Source organism: Chanodichthys erythropterus, chromosome 22 (genome assembly GCF_024489055.1).
Source record: "Chanodichthys erythropterus isolate Z2021 chromosome 22, ASM2448905v1, whole genome shotgun sequence".
NCBI lineage: Eukaryota > Metazoa > Chordata > Actinopteri > Cypriniformes > Xenocyprididae > Chanodichthys > Chanodichthys erythropterus.
Genome location: NC_090242.1, coordinates 8349368 through 8370025, shown reverse-complemented (window position 1 = coordinate 8370025; position 20658 = coordinate 8349368). Strand labels below are relative to the sequence as shown.

Here is a 20658-nt window from a genome sequence, read left to right as displayed (position 1 = left end):
AGAAACTAAGCAGATCAAGGAAACAGGAACTAAGGGAAACAAAACAGAATATCAAAATAAGAGTCCATAGAACCATACATAACCGTAACAGTATTCTCCCCTCCCGGAAGGCACATCCTTGTGCTGTAACTGATATTTCAACTGTGGAGGGAGGGGGCTTTGGAAGTGGGCATGGAGCTGGTGATGGACAGGGACCAGGAGGAGCCGGTAGAGGAAGAAACCATGGCTGAGCCGACGGCAGGAGGAGCCAGGGTGGAGCGTTGGTTGAAAGTCTGGGCAAAACCTGGAGACTGACTGATGGAGGCAGAGCCAGAATGTTTTGAGATACAGGCAGAGCAGAGAGGCCAACGGACCAGGGCAACTTTCACGGCTTGGAAGCTCAAGGTGGAGCTGCTGGCTCCCGGCATCGAGGCAGAGATGGGCTCAGCGGATCGGGGCGATGACGGAGAGAGTGAGGACAATGGAGAAGCTGGAGGGAAGGAGAAGGAGCCAACGGGCTGACAGGCCAAGGTGGAGACGTGGGCCCGGAGGCCAAAGGTGCAGCCGGGAACTCAGCATCACGCTATGCTGGTGAAGGGGAAGTCCGAGGCTGAGCTGACGAAATGCATGAAGCTAGTGGCAGGGGTATAGCCGAGGAGCTGGACAACACCAGCAGTGCCGATGGACCCAAGGAACCAGACATAACCAGTGGAGGGGGTGGGAGCAGTAAGTCGAGTGGGTACATTGGAGGAGGAAGATTTCTGGATGGGGCCGTAGCATCCAGATAGCTGGACGGGACTGACGGAAAAGGCAAAGACTTGAGTCTGGGGACTTGGGATCCACGGATCATAGATCTATCAGGCTGTGGTCCGCTGCTGGCTTTGGGATAGACTCTTTGGTTGTCCCTGGCTCCGTGGTATCCGAGCTGACGGGCTTCTCCTCTGCCTTACGGGTGGTGCGAGGGGAACTAGTGCTCAACAACATCCACCCAAAATATTCTACCAGAGCAGAAAGATACAGTAGAACACTCAGGAGAATCAATAGTACATAACACACGTAACTTAAGCTCGATAACCATCAAAGGACATAACCAAACAGGGAATATAAATAGACTGAGAACTCAAGGGCACCTCAGGTGTTGGTAATGAGAGTGGAAGAGAGCGCTGTTCATTCACTCCTCCCACCTACATTCCTGCCGGTACTGAAACTCGAACCCATGGCCTTTGGGTTGCAAGTCCGACTCTCTAACCATTAGGCCACAGCTGCCCCCTTTTCAAAGTCAATATAAATATACTGAGAATTAGATGAGACACAGCTGGGGATAATAGGTAACTATAGAAACAAACAAGGACACAATCAGAAACCAAGGAAACCGAAACTAAACAGAGCAAGGAAACTAATGGAAACAAAAAAGAATATCAAAATAAGAGTCCATAGAACCAAACATGAGGAAACAGATGTCTGTGGCCCCTCATGAATATTAAAGGGATAGTTCACCCAAAAATGAAAATTCTGTCATCATTTACTCACCCTCAAGTTGTTCTAAACCTATATGAATTTCTGTTTTCTGCTGAGACACAAAAGAGTTATTTTGAAGAATGTTGGTAACAAAAAAGTTGATGGTATTTTTTTCATACTATGGAAGTCAATGGGGCCCATCACCTCTTTTGTTACTGACATTCTTCAAAATATCTTTATTTTGTGTTCAGCAGAAGAAAGAAATTCTTACAGGTTTAGAACAACTTGGGTGAGTAAATGATGGCAAAATTTTCATTTTTGGGTGAAATATCCCATTAACTACACTCTTGTGAATAAGAAGTACCCTTCAGAATACTTTTAAAAATCTAACTAATATTAAAGGGATAAACTAAAATCCTAATGTTGGACCTTTTATTGAAAGGTTACATAGATCCTCAACAAACCATCCCGTACCGGCGTGATGAATACAATCCTCAACTAGATGGAACTGGGATAAATACTTTAACTGTTGCGATTCCAGTCGGACTTATGAAAGCTGCCTGAATCATAATCATGCACTGTTCGCTGTTGGCCAGAGGAGAACTGGCCCCCCGACTTAGCCTGGTTTCGCCCAAGGTTTTTTTCTCCATTTTAGCACCTGTTTAACACCTGATGTCACCTGTTTGAGTTTGGGTTCCTTGCCGCCATCGCCTTTGGCTTGCTTAGTTGGGGACACTTGACATTTGATATTCAACAGTGTTTTGATCTGCCTGCATTGACACCATTGAATGCGAACTGAACTGAGCTGGATGATGACGTCACTGTTTACTCCAGTGCTGATATAGATAAATTAATAACTATTGATTCTTATACTCAATATTGAATTTACTTCAGCTGGACAATGACACCATTTTCTTTAAGAGCTGCTGCGCAGCCAAAATTATTTACCAGTTAACACTGTAAAGCTGCTTTGACACAATCTGCATTGTAAAAAGCGGTATATAATTAAAGGTGACTTGACTTGACTTGAAAGTAGTCTACTTTTACATGCTGAGACATGCTTTCACAAGTACCTGTAAGAGCTGTGTTTGGGATCTTTGAGTTGGGGAGGCTCTGCTTTATTTTTGTAATTCTGCTAGGTGCCACTAGTGTCGCAGAAACTATGTACTTCATCTTTAAAAATGTAAAAACCTTAATTTATGTAGTAATGCTGTGAAAGCCAGAAATTTTTCAAATATAAATGGAAGGACACATCAACGGGCAGTGTGTATGTAAAATCAATGCTGGCTTGCTGAATGGCTTTTCAAATGAGAGTAAGATGAGTGCTTGCTGATGTAGACACCCTGAGTGTGTCAGTCACTGATTGATTGATGGGTTTCTCAGGGCACAGGCAGACACATGCTCAGACCTGCCAGTGGGACTCTGAAATAAACATATAAAAATAAATAAAATCAGGAAAAAAGCTTCTAGATGTAGTATTTGGCTCGACAAGCACAGTTTTCTTTCTTTTGATGACATTTGAGTAACACATATTGCAACTTTTTTAAAATAGCCAACATCATTTAGTTTAGCTTTATTTGCTAATTGTTATTTCTATGCAAGTCGAGCAAACTCAAAGTAGAGATATTGCTAATACTTTAGTATAGGGAACATGTATTCACTATTATCTCCGATTTTTCTCTGAAGAAATGCCTAATTTACTGCTTTTTAATAGTTAGTAAGGTAGTTGTTAAGTTTAGGTTCTGGGTAGAATTAAGAATGTAGAATAAGATCATGTAGAATAAGGCATTAATATGTCCTTAATAATTACTAATAAACAGCCAATATTCTAGTAATGTGCATGCTAATAAGAAACTAGTTAAAAGACCCTAAAATAAAAATATTTTTATTGGATACATATATGGACAAACCCCTGAGTGCAAGATGAGTCATTTTTGTTCTTTGTTACTGTAAATGAAAGACTATTAATTTGTAATTTTTACATCTGCTAAAATCTTTGTCATATTTTAGCATTACAAGCTCACTAAACTACAACTTTGATTTCATATGCATTCTAATTTGCTTAAACAACTTAACACAATGTGAGGTTTGTGATATGGCTCCCTACTATTGCACCACAGCCGGCCAGAACTGTTAACACAAGGTTGTCACCAGTCTGTTCATTCTCTTTTGACCTCTCTCATTAACAAGGCCTTTTCAGCCACAGAACTGTCACTCACTGGGTGTTTTTTTGTTTTTCTGCATTCACTGTAAACTCGAGACTGTTTACTGTCCGTTAAAATCCCAGATCAGCTGTTTCTGAGATACTCAAACCACCTTGTCTGCCACCAACAATCATTCCACAGTGAAAGTCACTTAGATCACATTTCTGCCCAACAAGGGTCGGGTTGCTGTCACGATTAGCTTAGTAGATATTGGCATTAACAAGAATGTGTACCAGCTGCACTTTATTTTACAATACATGTACTTACCCAAGACTGAGTGTAACAGACATAGGCTAGTAAGAGCTGTGTGTGTAAACCTCAAGAGGCGCTCTAGCAGCTGACGCTAGAGACTGTGGTCTTTAGCCTCCTTGTTAGAGCTCCCGACTCCCATGCCAGTGGACCCGGGTTCAAGTCCCACTTACAATGGGCAGTTCAAACAGGAGGGGTTACATGAGTAAAATCAAGTAACATAGTTTAAGTTTAGGGTTAGTAATAGTAATGTACATCAACTTTTGAATGATATAATTATGTTTATACTTCAATTCATTATACATATTTAAACATGTATAAACATTTAAAATAAAAACTTGGTCATGTTTATCTTGTACTCTAATTTGTACTCTGATTTTATTGTTTTAATTTCATGATACAATTGACAAAATTTGAAAGCTCAGACTTCGTTTGAGACTGTCCTCCTCCAAAAAAACGACCCTATAGGTTGTTTTTTCAAGCACCTTATTATGATCTATATTTACATTTTAAAGTCACGCGCCCTCTAGCTGGTTTAAAAATAATGACAGTGTCGTGTTACGTCTGTCGTTACCAATCAAAATGCGTGTTCATTTAAATGCAATGTGTGGACTTTTTACACGGTCCCTTACCCACCATTTGTCCTATATCCATTTAGCAAAGCTAATTTTTTTAGTAATGACTACACCTTCCCCAACCCTAAACCAACTCTTAGTGATTTATAGTGCATATACATTTTTTATGAGCACACGCGTTCCCTGGGATCGAACCCACGATCGCATGATTGCATATTGTTGTATATTGCAATGCTCTGCCAATTGAGCTCCGCGAAACCCGAAGTATGAAGCAGATAAAAGGGAACCATGCATTAAAATGAAAGTGTCCTGTTGTCGATAGGGGCGCAACTTTAGCAAACGCTCCTATGGGTCGTATTTCAGGGAAGTGACAAACGACCTATATGGGGGTATTGGTTGGAGGACATGTTGCTTCGTTTCATAACAAACGGATACTAGGCGGCAAACGCATTACAATATTCTTTAGTGAAGTTTTGTTTAAACGACAAATCGATATTGTCAACCCAGCACTAGCGTCCACAAAGCTGATATATTTACTTGTTGTAGATCATGCACGTTGTGTGCATGAAATAGATTCTTATACAGATTAAACACTGCATCGGAGAAGCACTAATAAAATGTGAATGATTTCGGTCTGTTTCAGCCAAAACTAAAATGCACTGTTAATGCACTGTTAACTTAGATGAAGAAACATTATTGACATTATTGATTAACATTAAAAAAGATTAATAAGTACAGGAACAAATGTATTGCTCATTATTAGTTCATGTTAGTTAATACATTAACTAATGTTGACAAATGAGACTTTATTGTAAAGTGTTACTGAACACTGTCATAATTTGTCTAATGCAGGTACTCGTTTCAAGATGAAGAGGACATGTTCATGGTAGTTGACCTGCTGCTGGGAGGAGATCTACGTTACCATCTACAACAGAATGTGCACTTTACAGAGAGCACAGTGAAGCACTACGTGTGTGAAATCGCCCTGGCTTTGCACTACCTGCGCAATAAACACATCATCCACAGGTAATGTCTGCATGTAAACTGCAGTATGGTTTTTCCAAACGACTCAAATGTACACACATGCAAAGATGTTAGTTCTTTATGTTGCTTTGTGTGGCCTGATTTACTTATACTGACAATAGAGCTGTTGAGTTAGTATTGCAACATAAATTATACATAGTCATGCGTCATGTCTCATAAATGAATTTTGAAGAAGCTGTGTTTTATAAATCACATAAGTTGCCTATAAGTTGAATAGCTATATAGTAGTAGAGTTTGCTGCAGTTCTAAAAAAGTGATAAATGTGAGGCCATGCTTGTACATTTTTGATTAGATGCTTTTAATTGGGTAAAATTTCACAATACCCATATTTTAATTTAACCCTGGAAAGCCTGACATATGAAATAATAGTCAGAAAAATCTTGGTGCTCATATTTGCGGAGAAAAAAACATCTAAGTTTTATTCAGACGCCCATGTATAATATAAAACATATATATATAATACAATGTGGTACAATCACACTGAATCAACACTGACTGTCCTGGTTGGCGTCAGTGTTGTAGACCCCATTTGCAAAGTGACGTTGTAGTCAACTGACGGGTCTGCAGGAATAAAACGGTGACACTCCTTTATCCAGGCAGAAGTGTCTGAAAGTCAGGCTAAAACAGTGGGATTATTAGAATGAAATGACAGATAGAGCTGCATGTCATCTGCATAGCAGTGGTAGGAGATGCCATGTACCTATTACCATTTCATGTGAAGTTGTGTAAACGGAGAAAAGAAGAGGAGCCAGCATTGAACCTTGGGGCACCCCAGTGATTTGCTGGTGTGATTCAGATACTCCCCATGAAATCTTAAAAGATCTGCCTGTGAGGTAAGACTGAAGCCACTGAAGTACTGTGCATGTGATGCCCAAGTCAGAAAGGGTAAACAGGAGAATCTGGTGGTTTACTGTGTTAAAGGCAGCTGACAGGTCTAATAGAATAAGGACAGACGATCTGGAGTTCGCTCTTGCCAGCTGTAGAGCTTTAGTAATGGTCAGCAGGGTGGTCTTCATGAAGTGTCCAGTTTTGAAACCAGACTGATTGTCGATAAGTAGATTGTTTTGTGATAGAGAGCAGATTGAGCACTACTCTTTCAAGACTTTTTGATAGAAAGGGAAGAAGAGAGACTGGTCTGTAGTCAGCTGCAGTATGATTGAGTGTTGGCTTTTTGAGCTGTGGGGTTACTCGGGCCGGTTTAAATGAGGTGGGCAATGTGCCAGTGGTGGGAGAGACAGGTTGTAGGATGACTGGAACAGAGAACTTTGGAGACCTCATTCTCTGTGAGGGGAGAGAAGGAAGGGAAGAGTGAAATGCGTGTGGGTGGATTTGGTTGTGGATAAATGGTTCAGAGAACTGATTGCTGATGGTTGCAAGCTTATTGGTGAAATAGCTGGCAAAGTCGTCAATCAGGGAAGAGGTGGGAGGAGGTGGAGGAGGGGGACAGAGTAGAGAGGAAAATGTTGTGAAAAGTTACCAGGTTTCTGAGGTGTTGCTGAAGGCAGAGTGACAGAGAACTGGAGAAAGAAGTGTTCATAAAGATGTAGTGGAGTAACAAGATGATTATCAATAGTACAGTTACACGTGAGGATGAGATCTAGCTCTTTGCCTGCTTTGTGTATCGCAGGGTGTGCTGTCTTGTGAGGTCGATCGAAGCTAGAAGAGTTAGGATCTCATTTGCTTAAGGTATGTCTAGGTAGATGTTGGAGGCACCAAGAACTACCAGTGGCGCGCCATCTTCCGGAAAAGAAGACGCACAGCACGCCCAGTTCTTCCAGAAAGTTGCCTGGTTGACCTGGTGGGTGGTAGATGACAATTAGATGTAGAATTGCAGGGAGGAGTTGTTGGACGAGTGGTGTGGGACAAAGAGAAGTCAATGGAGAGGGCTAAAGCAGTGGCGGTTTGTCTGCTGAGATTCATGTTTCAGTCAGAGTCAAAACATTAAGTTTTGACTGACTGGCAAAGTCAGAAAAGAAGTCATCTTTGTTGACAGCCGACTGAAAGTTCCACAGCCCGAAGGAGAGGGTGACAGGCTGAGGTCGTGGCAAAGGAAATGTTAGGCATGGCTTGACATTGACACCCGCCCAGTGCGGGTGTATTTCAGCAGTGGTGTGTGACGCAGTCACTCCTACTAGCCACTTTGGGTTGAATTTTTTATATAATGTAAACATTTTTCAATTGTATTCTTTTAAAAAGGCATCTGAAATGTGCAATGTAATGTCAAAAATATAGATTTTTCGATGCATATTGATACTGAAATATCTGAAACACTTCCAATACTCATTTTCCGCAGAATTGATACACAATACCAGCTGCTCTTTCTCTCTCTCTCATCTCTCCGACAGCGAGTGACACACAAACCCTCCTTCCCCTCGCTCACTCACTTCATTTGCTCCAGATGATATGCACACCCAAAGTGTGTGCACATAAAGCCACCTCTCAGCACTAAAATTAGTTCTTTTTCACTGCTTATACACACAAAATACACACAAAATAATTTCAAAATGCTGGTCTTGGCAAGTATTCATGTAAACACAGTCAGTTTGTTTTAAGTGGACGTAAACAGTTGAGAAAGAAAACACATGTGTAACAGTATAATGGATCCGTGTGTCAGGTCTTAAAGTGACAGCAGCCTAATATACCTGCTGCCATATTATGAGATGATATTAAAAATATCTATATGGCAGTTTGTCTCCATGGTATCGATGTCAAAATTATGGCCAGTGAAAATGCTACGTGGCTAGTAACTTTGGAAAACCACTAGCCACAGTGGCTGATGAGCAAAAAAGTTAATGTCAAGCCCTGAACGTAGGTTTCTTGGAGTGTACTTCTGTCTGCCATGGACAACAGAGATGAACTGATGGCACATGAGTATTACGAGAGAACAAGAAAGTAGAAAGGGAGAAAATAAATGAATACTTATTTCAGCGTGCAACAATGCCTTTTCAGTGTCCTTGCTCAGTGGACTCATGCAGGCCTTTACACAAGGATGCAGTACAATCTATCTCTTTATATACTATTTTCAAAAGTATGTGAAGTTTGCGGCTCCATTGTTGCAGTAAACTTGCACATCATTCTTGTATGAATAATTTATTTAATGCATGCCGGGCTGTTATTTTAGGGACATCGACTTTACATTTTCACACCCCTAAACATGCAAAATGAACCATAATTGGTTGCTTTATATGCGAGTCCGATGTCCTCTTGGGCGGTCCTTGGCCAATGAGAGCTGTGCCAATGAGAGCTTGGTCATTGAGAGTTTGGCCATTGCAGCCGTTAATCTGAAGGTCTGGCTACATGACTAGTTCATGTTAAAAAATGTAGTTAACTAATTTAACCAAATGAAACCTTAATGATTACCTAATATGTAAGTATTAATTATTTTATTGGGTTTAAGGGAATGAACATAGCCTTCCTGGTGCTAAACGTAATGCAAACATCAGTTCAGAAAACTAATCTCACCTGAATAGTGCAAATTTAGAATGGATTTTTTTGTAATTATTTTGGTCTATACAGGGCTACAGTAAGGACTGCCCAATGGCAGTGAATTTATACAGTGCAGTGTTATTTTACATTTGATTATTCATTATTATTGTATTTATTTGTGCTATTGCATGTGATTTGTTTATTTGTTCTTTTTTATTACTGACTGTTGTCTAATAATCTTTGAAATGTATTTTAATTAGACTAGTAGTTTTTGTTGTGGTAGGGACGGCAATGTGAAATTTCAGTGGTCTAATATTTTGGTGTCATATCCTTATTTATTAGAATACATGGGTACATGTGTCAAAAAGCAATGAAAACAATAACTGTTTTATTTTATTTATTACTTTTTTCGTAGTGGAGCAGGCAAAAATGTATGGAAAAATGTATGTACAACTAGACTAACCTGGTCAGTAGAAAAAATCCTCAGCTTTGAGCCCTGTAATACTACGTGAGAAACAACACAAGCGTTAATCACCCTCCAGTGCATTTCCGTCCCTATAATGGAAGTTCTCCCCTGAGACGGCCACCCCTTTTCCACCTGGGCTACAGAGATGAAAACAATACACCCTTTTTTTTTTGCTCACAGCTACATGAATTATTAACACTAGAGTGCTGCTCAATTAACAACATCTTAAGAGACAAGGCTCTTCAAAACAGGATGTGTGGGGTGGATGAGAAAGACCAAAATAATTACAAAAAAATCCATTCTAAATTTGCACTATTCAGGTGAGATTAGTTTTCTGAACTGATGTTTGCATTACGTTTAGCACCAGGAAGGCTATGTTCATTCCCCTAAACCCAATAAAATAATTAATACTTACATATTAGGTAATCATTAAGGTTTCATTTGGTTAAATTAGTTAACTACATTTTTTAACATGAACTAGTCATGTAGCCAGACCTTCAGATTAACGGCTGCAATGGCCAAACTCTCAATGACCAAGCTCTTATTGGCACAGCTCTCATTGGCCAAGGACCGCCCAAGAGGACATCGGACTCGCATATAAAGCAACAAATTATGGTTCATTTTGCATGTTTAGGGGTGTGAAAATGTAAAGTCGATGTCCCTAAAATAACAGCCCGGCATGCATTAAATAAATTATTCATACAAGAATGATGTGCAAGTTTACTGCAACAATGGAGCCACAAACTTCACATACTTTTGAAAATACAGCATTTAGTTGATACTGATAAGCGTTCATTGCCACAGTTGTAAACAGCTTTCTTTTTCCATGAGGGGGTTTGACATCACGGCATCTTTGTTTCCAGGTGGACCGTTAAAGAACGCGACACACACGTCTTCTGGAAACCCCATAGAATTCAACCAATCAGTTGACGACTTCTAAACTCCCATTTTGTGTGCCATATGTATCAGACGTTCAGTCAATGGTCCGTGGGCATGACATCTGAGGCTGAGGCTAAACATGAACTAACAATGAACAATACTTCTACAATATTTATTAATCTTAGTTAATGTTAATCTCAGCATTTACTAAAACAAAGCTCAATGAACACTGTTGAAAAAATATTGAATAACTTATGTTTTAAAACTAAATTTGAATGATTATTCTGTTTTTATTTGTTTTATCTGACAAGGAAAATAATCCCACTACAGCCAAAGCAATCTGGCTTTGAGTGCCGCCAAGAAACACAGAGACGGAAATCCTCCTCTCTAGTGCCATTCCAGCTTCTTCAGTTCACAATCACCAGACAGCGGTCACCGCTTGAGTGATTTTGTTGTGAGAGAAAACACTCAGACAGTTTTAAAAGAACACACTCCTCACTGCAGGAAGTTCTCCCTGCTTCAGTTTTTCCACAAATATTCCTGTCATGAGTGCTGTGAATGGTGGAAAGTGGAGTTGAATTGGCAGTCATCGGAACTTGCATGTCATCTTTTACGTCTACATTCCCAACCTAACACCGTTGGATTACTGATTATGAATGATTATCAACCCAAATTGTTCATGCTTAACTTTAAGTAGGCATTAGGTTACGCTGATTTGTTTACTTGCAATTGCTAGTATTGGTAGGCAGTATCAACAGGTGGCACATTCTAATCATACAGATCATATTATTGGACAAAGGGTCAATAAAGAGTAACACATGTCCAGCTTTGTCCAGTAAAGCTCAAAAGGAGCCATCTCACTTCATCAAGCACCACTAGCAAACATTCAGATGCCCACAAAGGGACATTATTGAAGAGCTTGTGCGTTGGGCTCCTGCTGTCCCTTTGTTCCTTAGTATCTTAACAGGGATTGGGTAACCAGGAGGACAGCTCACTTACAGCCCTCATCATGATATGTGATGTAATGAGGCCATTAGATCCTGCTAATAGGTTGTTGGAGCAGTCAAGCGAAAGAAAAGGCTGGTGGATTGGTTTGCCCAGCCCACTGCTCTCAGGGTGGTCAGATATCACTGCCGCTGAGCTCTTGAGAAAGGTCAGGTGTGCAAGGTGTGGAGGAGTAATTGTGATGACTTTCCATGTCACTTTTTTAATACAGTAGGTGATTCCTTTGAATCGACTCCAAGATATTTTAGACAATTTATAAGTGATGAGTATTACTGTCATCATGCTACCGTAGCTAAAGCCAGCTGTCCACTCAAAGCTCCTCGATGATGGTGAGGGATGGAACAGCTTCTGACAGTTGTTGCTGAAATGTCACTTCTCAAAAGTGGGCACAAATAAAAGATAGTTTATCAATGAAGCAGCTGTGTCTCATATTTTAATATCACGTATTGTATGCCTCATTTTATGCGAAATTCACTTGTTTTTGAACGTTATTATGTGTCTGCAGTGTTTGTACACAACCAGCCTATTGTGGTTAAAATCCATTCACTCCGTTTATTTTGCCCATAAATCTGAAACAGACATCACGTTGGAACAGGATCCGCCCACGACTGGTCCTTTTAGCTTTGCTCCCAGCGTTGCCAACTTAGCGACTTTGTTTCTAGATTTGTTTTGTTTTTTTAGTGAGGATGCATCCTTCCTAGTCCAGTCTTTCAGAGGCTTGTAGGCTCGACAATACTATTAAAACTTAATTTTGGAAAAATACAATACAGTGAATGACAAGTGTCTGCTGTCTCCCAGTGGGCTTACATTATTGGCAGTTTAGTGTTAAGTTATTAATTTACACCAAAACAAAAGCTAACATTTATGCCGAAACATTATATTTGTCTTCTCATAATGAAATTAGACAAGCTCATTGCTCACTTGTTTTCGTGAATTGGAATGTGTACAAAGGATTGTGGGTGATTTAAGGACGTGAAAGACACACTTAATGTATCCTTCAAAATGAGCTGAATGAAGGACGCAAAACGAAGGCTGACTTCCAAGGATCCTTCAAATTGAGATGTCCTTTGACAAAGCTTGATGACACGGGCAGTTGAGATATGCAGGATGCAGCCTTCCGATTGAGAAACACCCTTTGATTATGTTGTTTACAATGCTTCATGGGATTGGAGTTCTTTCCCTCTTTAAAGCTGTTAAGTACACAGTCTTGTACATTTGTTGTCTAATATACAAAATACTTTTTTGCTTCTAATCGAAGTCTGTAATGTTGTGATTGGCCTCGTTGCTGGTTGGTTTAGTTCATGGCTAATAGCACTTTAATGAAGACTCCCTATGGGAAAAATGAATAGGAAAAATAATTCCGGATCCAATGCTTCTGAAAAAGGGGTGAGCATTAATGCATTCTATAAAGCACAGTGGCTGGATCATTGAGAATCATTACTTCTATATAGATTTATATATTAAGTTGCTCAAGCAAGTGGCAAAACATTTAAACATATATTTAATTAAAACTTACAATTGACTCTCAAGCCTTTTCTTTTGCATTTAAATCTTTATAAAAGAAATCCTGCGGGTCATAAAGAACTTTTTTTCCACCTCCATGAAGAGATGAGTGCCATCCAATATGTCGTCTTGTTTATCTAAATGTGAGGTAAGGTGTAGTTTTCCTTGCTTTACCCTGGGCAAAAAGCCATGAGTTGACTGAGACACAGTAGAGTTTAATTGTATGCATCTATGGAGAAATTACTACATTACACAGAATTGGGTAGAAGTGTCTTTTGGGTTTGTTGCTGTGAAATGTTCTTGCTTGACCAGCTCTGTTCCAAAGCCTAGAGCTTTTTAGCTGCCTACTGCCTACATTGGGAGCATCCTAAATTAAATAGATCCTCATACTTACTGCATTGGAATACTCTACAACTCACTAACAGACCACACAAATAACGCTAAACATAAAAATAAAACATACTTACTGTTTACTACATACTACTGTCTCTTCAACAATGTGATTTTGACCATCTGTAAGTTATTTTCATGAAAATAAGGGTAAAGTGTGTAGGGTAACAGTAGTGAAAAGATAACAGAAAAAAAAAACGGACAGTTTGAACAGTCAGCTGTCCGTCTTTCCGGCTCAAAGCATATTGTAACTGACAGATCTGTAATCATATGGGACACATTTTCTGGAGATTTTCCTATGATGCTGCTCTTTTTGGCATGAGCGGCTCTTCATTTTACAACTGACATGTTAATATGATGCTTAACTTGTTTACTTCTGTATTCAGATGATTTGTTAGCATGACAAGTCAACAGAACATTTGTGCTAACTGAACTTTATTTATGTGTTCACAGGGACATTAAGCCAGACAACATTTTACTGGACGAGCACGGTAAGCCCCAAAGCATCACTATTACTAATGCTCAAACTGACTTTGGAAAAAACTTTAGCCCAGACATGAAATGTAATTCAGATCATACAGATTCTTGAGAAAAGTTGTTAAAACAGGTGACAAAACCCCATAGAATTACATTAAAGGAAACACCTCAGCCATATTTAGGCCCTGTTTCCACGTGGTATTAAGATGCATTTTGGTCGATTGGATCACAAGTAGACGGGGGAGACATTCCTGTTTACACCTGGTGTTTTAATCCATCTCTTTTGTCTACTTTCAACCACTTCTGTCCTTATTTCTTTGAGGGAAGGGTCTATGGGCGGGTAAATGTATGGGTTTTTCCAATCGTTCAATCTAGTGGATGAAATAAGCTCACACAATTTGCATATGAACACCTCCGGAGATGACGGAAAAATGTTTTTCGTCTTCAAACCAACCTTGGGTCTTTAGTAGGCTTGCCGCGGTAGTCGGCATTGACGGTGTTAAGCCGCGGTGCTCAAATGCTCAATGCGGCACAGCCCCCCACTGTCGTTTTGATTTTTTATAGTAATAATAATACTAACAATAATAAAAACAATTAAAAACTGAACGCATCTGCTCAGTTCAGTTGAACAAAAGTCGTAGCACAGATCAGCAGCAGGAGTCAGAATTCAGATATCACTTGACAAGAGTGAGGCGAGCTGGCTGACAAGACCATGGCGAAGCGATTTAAAAGGCGCCCCCACCCTAGGTTGGTACCGGTGTTGTTGTCACACGTCGCCTAACCGTTGGGAAAATTTCCTCACCATCACAACCCTTTCTTCAGCCAACAAAGTTTAAATTCCGTCTGGCTAGCTCGCTTCCCATAACGTTTGTGCATTAGGTCAGTAGGCCTCTGGAAGTGGTCGAAAGTGGACAAGCTCTCTTATACTCTTTTGTGTAGCAAGCAACAATGACCACACCCTTTTTCAATAGCCTTAGTTCTGGAAGTATTCATCTTCAGTAGAGTTCTACGTCATGAACTAAACCCCTCAGCTCAATCACAACATTATGAGCTTTGCATTGAGAGTATTTCAAAATTGGCGATTTTTTTATGCACCTAAATATGATTTTAGGCTCTTCCTATTGTGTAGATTTTAATGTGGCATCTTTGCTGGTGGTATCTGATGCTGCGTCCCAATTTTCATATTATCTGCCCCTAAATTGTTTCTGATATTAGAATTGGTGTGTCCCAAATCCTAGTATGTTGATCCATACACACTCTACTGGGTAACACTGCCTACAACCCATTGCGGTTTGGAGGATTTATCTTTATCTATTTCGTGTTTGAGACATCCAAGATATGCAGTGGTGTGGGGTCTCCAGGACAGATTTGAAAATCATTGATCTAGACAATCATCACTTACAATTTCTGTCCTTTAATATAAGCCTTAGGTAAACATCTGTTCCTGTGCTCAGGAACATCTCAGAGGAGGCTTTGTGATCTATCGCTTCTGTCTATACAGATTAATGTTACTGGTCTCAGAGCAGTCGTTTCAGATAGATTATGAAGACAGTATATGATGGAAATAGCGAGCCGTTGTTATCTCTAGACAGCACTGAAAGCCTGTGAACACCAAACAGTTATTGTGGCTTTGACACAGACTTTTATGACCCCTATGTAATGCCTCTCCATTTCACACTTGATCTGAGTTAACTCAAATTTTGAAGTGTTTGGTTTCTGTGGGTTTATTTAGGGTTGTCAGTTTAACACATTATCTTAGCGTTATATATTTGAATATTTAAAGTAGTAGCAGTATCAGTATGTACTGTATGTGTATATGAACCAACAACTAAAGATAAAAGAACGTCCTCGGACAGATTTACAAACTCAGTTGAATGTATTGCTGTGGACTGCAGGCCAACAATTGGCTAAAGTTCAATAACACTGAATTAATGCAAACAATACATTAACTTTTAGCTATTCAATTCTTTAACACAGTAATGTAATGTCCTTGAATTTTTATATGGGGGCTTTTTTGGGATGTTGATATATGCAATTACTTCAGTATATTTTGCATATAATAATTGCATTATTGAAATGTCTTTGCAAAGCTACTCTGGTAATGGGGACGTTATTGATTTTATTTAGTGCTCTCGTGGCAGAATATATCTATGATTCTGTTGAAAAACATACATCATAACTGGAGCAATATTTCCTATAAGCATATATTTATATGCTTCAGTGTGTTTGTGGATGTGGCGTCTTCATGAAATATCGAGTCATTTGGTTTCCTAATGATGCAGAGAGATCACGGGTGATGAATATGATTGATAAAAGATGCTTGTACTTGTCAGTTTGAATTGAAAAGGGAAAGTACCTGAAGATCTTTAATATGTAATGCTGCCAGCATTAAAAACTACTAAAATGTACTACTGTATGTTAATACCATAGTTTTTGGACCTAGTAGTATTGCTATGTTTTTTGCACATATAACATTATAATGCTATGTTCTGTTGGACATTGCAAGGTTTGTTGATAAGGGAACCAGCGAACGTTGAATGTCTTTCCCTCACTAAAGACTGCCACATAAAGTAAAACAAAACAACAACTTAAAGCCCCAGGCCTGGGGTCTCATTTATAAAGCGTGCGTACGCACAAAACGGGGCTGGAAGCGTGCGTACGCCAGTTCCCGCGCAAAGGTTGTGATCTATAAAAACAAACTTGACGGGAGAATGTGCGCACCTTTTAGCAAACTTTGAGCCGTGCGTACGCACATTCTGGAGACAAAGTGATATGAATTGAGATAGTAGATGTGCTACTTTCGATCACTTTTCCAGTGACACGCTGTTTTATGACAGCGAGGAGCGCTGGGAGCACAATAATTCCTCTTTAAACTAAACTGCAGATGTTATGACAAAATATGTTTTTGAGAATGACGATCAGTGATGCACACTTAACTTAGATATTATGGAAGACACTGCTGGATTCGGTGGTCGAACGGTCCGTTGTCCAGTTTGAATAGGTCAAAAGATAATATCTTACTGTACAACCACAGCTGCATGTCATCTTCAAACAATTACCATTTGAAGGATATATTTTGAGGAAAACGGTAAGATTTGCATGTTTTCTTTTTAAAATACTTTGTCAGTGACGCGCCAAGTCAGACAATTGTATTTACACTGCAATAAATAAGTAGTCCGATCTGTTTCCACTAAAAATAGCCGATAATCTTCCTAAAAGATATGTTCACCTCATCAGCAAAACTGCATAAATTTGCTAAAACTATTAAAATACTATCTGGCCAGTGGAAATGAATGAATCAACTATCCTAAAACCTTTATCTGAAGTATTTTATACAATTTTGTTTTTATGGATATTTTGATATATTTATTCTAAAACAAAGAGGATATTGGATGATCTTTATCAATATAATGTGTGGCACAAATGGCATTTATAGTCCATATCTAATATTTTCCAATGTCTTGTACCTTTGACGGTGTTAACCATGGTGTCATGTGGTTGGGAACGTGTATGGAAATGATATGCAGATGAGGTTATGCATAGTAAAACTAGGCGTCGTAAGCTCCATTTATGGTTATTTCGGGGAGGAGACAGGGTGGAGATGCACGTACGCACAATCTTCCGCTGACTGGGATTTATAAAGGGATTTGTGCGCCGGTTCTGGCGTACGCATGGTTTTATAAATCTGATTTGTTTTGTGTGTACGCAGAATCTAGCTTTTGCGCGTAAGTACACTTTTAGTAGGGATCCTACGCACAGTTTTATAAATGAGACCCCAGGTCCTCTCTCGTCCTTCACTGTCATCCCTCCTCCTTTTATCCTTTCGGAGCTCCTCCTTGGGACTTGAGACCGGTGTCAGGTGACCGTCGTGCAGGGGACATTCATTAGCACTTGCGCCACCGCCATTGCTTCATTCCCATGGCTCTTGGCCTTGCCCTGCTTGCCACATACCCCCATTGCTCCTCGCAGGCCGGGGGAGGGGCTTCGTTGCGATCGCAGCACCTGGGGCAAGGCGAGAGAAAAGGAGATGGAAGATGTGGAGGGACAGAGGCAAGAGAGGGTAGAGAGGAGTATAGAATACAGAGGGGTATCCAGTGCCACTGCCATCCGATCCTCCACCAGCTGGGTGAACTCCCCTGCAATGTCTGGCAGTGGCACTGAATACCCCTCGGTGGACGACCCTTGGACTCCTCCCTCCTCCGCCCCCTGGGCAGCCAGCAGCGAGTCTCCCGTTCCCTGCTCCTCCCCATCATGCTGGACAGCAGCAGGCCTCATGGATGGCATCTGCCCTTACACAACCCAGGTGCTGGGCTTGAGTGACCTGCTGGGGAAATGGACAAACTACCATCCGCCTGGGTTGTGGAAGGGCAGTCTGTGATTTATTAACATTAGATTAATATGTTAAAATTAGATTAATATGTTAATATTTAATGCCGTCTGTGAGGGGATGGTGGCAGACTCTGCTCAGCCCTGCTCGATGACACCACAGATTTCACACAACGGCAAGGTCTCTTTGACAGCGTGTTTCTCCTTCTTCCCAGGTTTCGGGACAATTGTAACAAGGTTTGTTAAAGGTGCCCTAGAATTAAAAATTTAATTTACCTCGGCATAGTTGAATAACAAGAGTTCAGTACATGGAAAAGACATACAGTGAGTCTCAAACTCCATTGTTTCCTCCTTCTTATATAAATCTCATTTGTTTAAAAGACCTCCGAAGAACAGGCGAATCTCAACATAACACCGACTGTTACGTAACAGTTGGGATCATTAATATGTACGCCCCCAATATTTGCATATGGCAATATTTTTTGTGATATTTGTAAATTGTATTTCTAAATGTTTCGTTAGCATGTTGTTAATGTACTGTTAAATGTGGTTAAAGTTACCATCGTTTCTTACTGTATTCACGGGGACAAGACTGTCGTTATTTTCATTTTTTAAACACTTGCAGTCTGTATAATTCATAAACACAACTTCATTCTTTATAAATCTCTCCAACAGTGTGTAATGTTAGCTTTAGCTATGGAGCACTATCAAACTCATTCAGAATCAAATGTAAACATCCAAATAAATACCATACTTACGTGATTGGACATGCTGCATGATGAACACTTTGTAAAGATCCATTTTGAGGGTTATATTAGCTGTGTGAACTTTGTTTATGCTGTTAAAGGCAAGCGCAAGCTCTGTGGGTGGGGAGCGTGAGCATTTAAAGGGGCCGCAGCCTAAATCATATTTAATGATACCCCAAAACAGGCAGTTAAAAAATGAATAAAAAAAATCTATGGGGTATTTTGAGCTGACACTTCACAGACACATTCAGGGGACACCTTAGACTTATATTACATCTTTTAAAAAGACGTTCTACGGCACTTTGGGGCATTATTAAATATGAGCCGATTTAGGCTGCAGCCCCTTTAAATGCTCACGCTCCCCACCCACAGAGCTCACGCTTGCCTTTAACAGCATAAACAAAGTTCACATAGCTAATATAACCCTCAAAATGGATCTTTTTTGTCCTTTAATAAGGGAAGGTGGAGGCTGGAAATTAAAATTTTTCAAATTTTAATCTAATTAATTACATGATGTGGCGATTAATAAATTTAATTAATCGCAAATTAATCGCACATCAAATTTGGCTAAAAAGATAATTTAAAGTCATTATTGTGTAAAGCATCAAATAGACATTACAAAAAGTAGCTTCAGCAAGAAATATTTTATTTGTTTCAACACAGAAATTATTACACATACTCTTTGGACCATGAAGGTGAGTTAATGATGACTGTATTTTCATTTTTGTGAACTGTACCTTTAAAGTTTTTTTTTTTTTTAGTATTCATGAAAATATGAAATTATTATTTTTATAAATAAGAAAGTAAAACTGCCAGTAGGTGGCGGTAAATATATTAATGAGTAAGACATTGAGTCATTCATTAATTTGATTCATTCAAACGGCTGATTCATTCAGGAGTGAAGTAAATGGTTCTCTTTATGAATGGTCCAGCGATTAGAGAGCAGATGTCTCTGTATGCTTTTGAATCGATCTTGCGGTACTGTGGTCTTTCTGTCCAGTCCAACAAGGTTCACCCTCGATTTGTTCAAAATGTATATTTAGAAATGAAGTGCTGCTGTGTGTTGCTCAGAGACGAACGTTTCTGCTTTGTCTTTATATTTTCATTGGCAAAATTGAGCAAAAGAGACAATATTGTGTCTAAAAAACAACATTAACTTATTTATTGAACTGTTGTATAAAATCAGTATCGCGTTGCTCTTGTGTTATTCTGGACAGAAAAAACAGCACTTGTGTGATATTGCACTTGTTGCTCGTGTTATAGGCCTATAGCTTAACTATACTAAATATGAGACAAATACTCAAACAGGGGCGTTTTTTGCCCCATATCTTGAATTTTAGGGACGTTGTTTCCCTTCATCATATTTGTCATCAATCAACTGTATGAAATGTCAGATGACCTGCGTAGGTCTAGGGTGGGGCAAGTGTGTTAAATGCATTAACAATTTTAACGTGTTATTTTTGTCTGTAATGAATTAATCTAATTAATGTGTTAAATCGACAGTCCTAAAATAAACATAAACAACGGAACGAAAGTACCGCAGCAGCCCTTCACGGACGACTGCCTCATGAACTAAAACAAAACGACAACATAAAGTTCCAGGCCTGGTCCTCTCTCCTCCTTCACTGTCGTCACTCTTCCTTTTATCCTTCCTGAGCTTCTTCATGAGACTTAAGACTGCTCACTAGCACTCGTGCCGTTTTTAGGCTCTCAGCCCCGCCCTGCTTTCCACAATGGTATTACCATTGATTTTAGTACGTGTACATGGTATTACTCTGATTGTTTGACATTATATATAAAACTCATTTAAATAATCAGTATTCTGGCTCATTTTTTGTATAAAATATTTAAAAATTCTTAAAACAAGACATTTATTTGAAAACCAAAATTGAGTTGGCTATTATTATTTTTTTCTTTTTAAGCTTAAATAA

The 20658-nt window shown here is 39.5% G+C and overlaps 1 protein-coding gene across 3 annotated transcripts in view; it reads left to right on the top strand.

Moving 5' to 3' along the window:
* Positions 1-20658, top strand: part of stk32a (serine/threonine kinase 32A) — a 70644-nt gene that overhangs the window by 22544 nt on the left and 27442 nt on the right. For all 3 annotated transcript variants that reach the window (XR_010893554.1, XM_067375255.1, XM_067375257.1), the window contains 2 exons: positions 5318-5491; positions 13632-13669. Coding sequence is in view for 2 of the 3 variants with exons in the window: in XM_067375255.1 (XP_067231356.1) it covers positions 5318-5491; positions 13632-13669 (212 nt within the window). In the remaining variant the exon portion in view is untranslated. The remainder of the gene's footprint in view (positions 1-5317; positions 5492-13631; positions 13670-20658) is intronic.